General features: G+C 43.8%; 1 gene segment (V, D, J or C); it reads left to right on the top strand.

The window, feature by feature from the left end:
• Positions 1–1,287: 1,287 nt before the first annotated feature.
• LOC100959519 lies at positions 1,288–1,919 on the top strand (the record flags this gene model as incomplete). The annotated part of the segment is given in 2 exon segments: positions 1,288–1,366; positions 1,618–1,919. Coding segments are annotated over 2 exon segments (351 nt in total), but the record flags the coding sequence as incomplete, so codon positions are not given.
• Positions 1,920–5,065: the final 3,146 nt, after the last annotated feature.

The following is a 5,065-nucleotide window of genomic DNA, read 5'->3' as shown; positions in this document are numbered from 1 at the left end:
TACACAAACTGCCTGGATATTTGGGGATCCTCCTGCCAATAGACCAGAAGGCCAAGACAGGAGTTAGTACACTGGCAGGGAAAATTGACTCTGGCTATCATGTTACTACCTAGTGAGAGCTGAGAAATATGTCTCAAACTCAGAGGTTTCCCTGACATGATTTTCAGCACTTTTATGTTATGATTATGGTAAACCAGCAATTGTGGCAACTATGGCCTGCTTAGAGCAGAATAGCCAGGGGCTTAGATGCCTCAGAGATAAAAGGCTCCAGAAGGTTACCTCCCTGGGAAGGAAATGTAGCCCAGCGGGAGTGTTAGCCAGAGGGGAATGAATGGAAGAAGATAATAAATATGAATTACAGCAGAGACTCCACTACAGCAAGCGGAACTTGTCCCAATAACCCTCCCAGTGTCTTTTTTTCCTTTAACAACTAGTTAAGTGAGTAGATTTAACAGAGCACAGGTGGATCCAAGCAGGACAAGCCACTCAGAATGTTCCCAGGTGAAGGCCATGTTGATTGTTCTGATTCTTCACGGAGTCATTAATAGAAGGGCCCAATAGTCCTTACAAAAACTCTTGCCACCAGTATTGTCGAGCTCCCTGACACAACCAGAATCAGCTATTCTTTTTGTAAAAAGAAGAAAGTTATCAGCAAATTTCAGTGCAATTAGATGTCAAAATCCTGGTTTCAATTTCCTTGAGACTATCTGTTATTGATGGTATTGCCATTATTTTGATCATTTCTCAAAGTTATACAGTTTCGTCAAATAATAATATAACTAATACCTATTTTATCACAACCCAAGACTATTTTTTTCATATTGGCTTTAAGGTGGTGGAGAAGACAGAGAGGGAGGGAGGGAGGAGAATAAAAGGAAAGAGAGAGAAAGACAAAGGGAGGGAAGGAGGAAGAAAAGATAAAAGAAAGCAAAAGAAAGAAAGAAGAAGGACAGAGGATTAGAGAGAGAGAGAGAGAGAAGCTTATGGAAAAGCAGAGGTCACGTTAACTTTCCCTGTCTTTCCTCCACTCACCCTTCTCTCCACATTGCATCTTTAAAAAACAATTTACCAGCTCCTGCCCCTCTTCATTTGGATCCCAGAATGAGTTACAACTCTGACATCTCTTTTATTTCACTTTATATAGCCAGTTTTATTCTATGAGGCCAATGACAAAAAGCACTGATGAGCTTTCCTGAGGGAGGCAGCAGCACACACCCTCCCACTTCCTGTCCTGCAACAGTGACGTCATGACCCAGCTGATAACAAGGTCCAGGGAAGAACAGGAGGCTGCTCAGCCTGCAGGAGGCAGCTGCCAGCATGACATGCCCTGGCTGGGTGTTGGCACTCGTGGTCTCCGCCTGTCTTGGTAAGGAAGGCACTGACTTGTGTTGGCTTTGACTAGTGCCCCACAGGACTGGAAAGTGGGAAGGAAGATGAATAATGGCACAGGGTCTAATCCCCTCATGGGCCCAGATACTGTGGGTGAGAGAGAGGAAGGGTTTTGCCTGAAGTTTACATCAAGAAGAAGAAAGATGTGTGGGGAGGGGAAGCAGCTTGTGAATCTGTCTGTCCCTCTCTCTGACAGGATACCCAGTATAACCCTTTCTCTTCCCACAGGATTCAGCATGGCCCAGACAGTCACTCAGTCTCAACGAGAGATGTCTGTGCAGGAAGGAGAGTCGGTGACCCTGCCCTGTACATATCGCACTAGTTATACATATTACGATTTGCACTGGTACAAACAACTTCCCAGTGGGCAGATGGTTTTTGTTATTCTCCAAGAATCTAACCAGCAAAATGCAAGACAGAATCGCTTCTCTGTGAACTTCCAGAAAGCAGCCAAATCCATCAGTCTCAGGATCTCAGACTTACAGCTGGAAGACACCGCAGTGTATTTCTGTGCTCTGGAAGAAGCCACAGTGAGACAAGCCATAGGGACAGCCTTACAAAAACCTCAGACCTCTGCATCTGTGCTAAATGGGGAGGGAGGAAGGGAGAGTCCAGGGTCACAGGAACATACAGAGAAAATCATTGCCTTCTCCAGAGGTAAAAAATAATAATGCCCCCGACCCCTGCCCTGTTAAGCTCCCCTTGGAGCATTTATTTCTGTCTGCCCACTTGGGTGAATGAAGGAGAGTCTGGCTGACACTCTCACAGCTGAAATACTTAAGTCCAAGGAGTGGTTCCAGAGCTTAGGTTGGAGCTATGTTTAGAATGACGGATGAGAATGACCAGATCTGAGCAAGGCCAAGGGGAGGCAAAAGCCAAATTGCCCAATCCTAATTAAGATCCCTGTGACGTTTCCCAACCCCCACTCACTCTAAACACATCACCTCCTGGGACACCACTCCCAGCTTATCTTAGCACCCCAGGTTTAGCTTATCTGGAAAAGCAGATGAGACACCAATATCACAGAAAGCGTCCCTCTCACACAAGGAAGACGTCATCAGTCTACTTAGGGGGCGTGGTTTTCTTGTTTGTCTTAAGAGACCAGAGTCTTGCTCTGTAACCAAGGCTGCAGTGCAGTGGTGGGATCAGAGCTCACAGTTGCCTTGAACTGCTGGCCTCAAGTGATCCTCCAGCCTTAGCCTCCCAAGTAGAGAGGACAACAGGCACACAGGCCCAGCCAATTTATTTTTTGAATTTTTTAGAGACAGGGTCTTGCTCAGGCTGGTCTTGAGATCCTGCCCTCAGGTAATCCATCTGCCTTAGCCTCCCCCAGTACTGAAGATCATCTTGATTTGACCTTCTCCTTTATACCTGAGACCCAGTGAGTCCCCACCACTTACACATTCAGGCTTGTTACCAAGTTCGTAGCACAGCTTGTGTCTCCTTCCCATCCTTACTCCCAGCGTCTTCATCCAGCTCCTCTCATTTCAACTAATAAATAATTATTCCCCCAGTCTCTCTGTCACCAGCTGTGCCTACCTTCAAACATTGTTCTTCACAGCCACACAAGTGATCTTCCTGTAGTAAAAATCAGATCATGTTCACCCCACCTCAGTAAAGCCCCATTTCCCATAGAAACGGGGAAATGTGATTATTCAGAGTGTAAGTCAATCAAAGCAAAGGCCACCTCTGTCTCTTCAGCACCTACCATACTTTACCACAGGGTGAGGGGTCACAGACCATCTACTGATGGATTAATCAGTCCCCCGCTTAGCAAGGCAGCCTCATCTGTTGCCATATCCCCATCCCCCACCCCCACACTCCTGTCATTTCAGAACATGAAGTTGTTTCCTGCACCTGGGCCGTTGCTGGCGCTGTTCCCGCAGCGTGGAATGCCCATCTGCACTTAACCACTCGGCTATGATAGAGGTCTGCAAGCTTCCCCTCCTCGCCCAGTTCTTGTTCTGACACTTGCCCCAGTGGAACTGACCACTTTCTCCTTTATCCTTAAACAAACTGAAACTTTAACCGTACCAGGTATTTCTAATGTAGCAAATCTAACACATTGTGGTACTTACATGTGTTTTTCACTATCTCTCCACTGAAATGCAAACTTTTGTTACCAGGGATACAGTTGTATTCATTTCATTGTAACATTGCTTACAACATTCCTTAGTTCACAGTTATAATTTTTTTTAACTTTTGTGAATGAAGTTAACAAATTTATGATATTTTCATTCTTATACATGATAAAGTAAACAATGATAAATTTGGTATTTTGCCATCTCATCCACAGTTTTTAACTCAGGATTCTAAGCTAACTCAAATGACAGTGTGGCATGCTGAAAATTAATAGTAATTACAATATTGTGCTGATGATAATATTAGTTCTAGCTAACCCTCACAGAATATGTGCATGTGCTGGACATTCTGATAGGTGCATAAGAAGTATGATTTCCTATACTAGTCCCAACAAATCTACATTATAGATACTTATTATCCTAATAATTAGTAATGAAAGCCCCCAAAAGTTAATTTACCTAGAATTACACAATGTGCGTGTGACACCTATACCACTAGACCCTTTGCCTTCCCAAAGGGTGGCAAAATCCTGGCATCTGTCTCATTAATGTAACAGACATATAGATAGAATATAAAATAAGTGCATGAAAACAGTACGGTACCACACACACATTTACAGTCTCTTCTCACTTTATCTGGGGTAGTAATTGCAAGATGAGAAATATTTCATTCATCTCTCTTAATGATGTCACCACTGTTATCCTAAGTAACCGTAACCAGGACAAGAATGGTGCTGCTAGCAGGCCCTGGCAGGACCTGATGGGCCCATGTGCCACCATCTGAAAATATTAATTCACTAACAAGGCCTTCTGACATAGACAAACTTAGAAGACTGGATGCTCCAAGGCCCATACTGCTGGTCAATGACCCAGTGCACTTTTACACTTAGTAAAGTGTTGACAAGATATTAATTAATTAATTAATTTTATTAAATCATAGCTGTGTACTAGCTATTAATGTAGTTGAGGGTAGGACTGCTTTGAACATGTAACCACTTTGAATATCAGGGAATATTTTGTAACCTTGAACCTATGTGGGAGCTCTGTTTAATGTGTGCTATGATGATTGATAACATTGCTAATGTTTGCTTTGGCTATGAGAGTATAAAAATAACAAAGGAAAACAGGAGGGCAGAGGAGCTGTCTAAGGAGAGATCCTCCCTGCTTTCCAAAATCGCTGCCATTTCTATCAATCAACTGAACATAGTGATCTGTCATCTGCTTCTCTAATGGGCGTGAGTGACAGGTGAATGGACTCCTTATGGCAACGTCAGGATGGGAGGGAGAGTGAATAACTCCCAAAGACCTTCCCTAGTGATCCTGTGGCATCATTGAAGGTGTAAACGGGGATGTCTCCTAACAGGGAAAAGCAAAATGTAAATGGTATTCCCAAAAAGACTGCAAGAAGAGTAAGTGCCAGGTGACTTTTTAAGGTGTTCCTGGGAAGCTGGGACAATAAAATGAATCATTTTAATAACCGCAGAGCTGATGCCTGACTGTCTGTAGCTGTTTCCCTTTGAACAGACAGTGGACCAGAATCCCCCAGACTCGTGTCCAGGAAAGACAGGTCTCTATTTCTTAAGGTAGTTACACAA

The sequence above is a fragment of the Otolemur garnettii genome, unplaced genomic scaffold, assembly GCF_000181295.1.
Source record: "Otolemur garnettii isolate 467f Iridium unplaced genomic scaffold, OtoGar3 scaffold00327, whole genome shotgun sequence".
Classification (NCBI taxonomy): Eukaryota; Metazoa; Chordata; class Mammalia; order Primates; family Galagidae; genus Otolemur; species Otolemur garnettii.
This window is presented reverse-complemented; position numbering and strand designations above follow the sequence as displayed.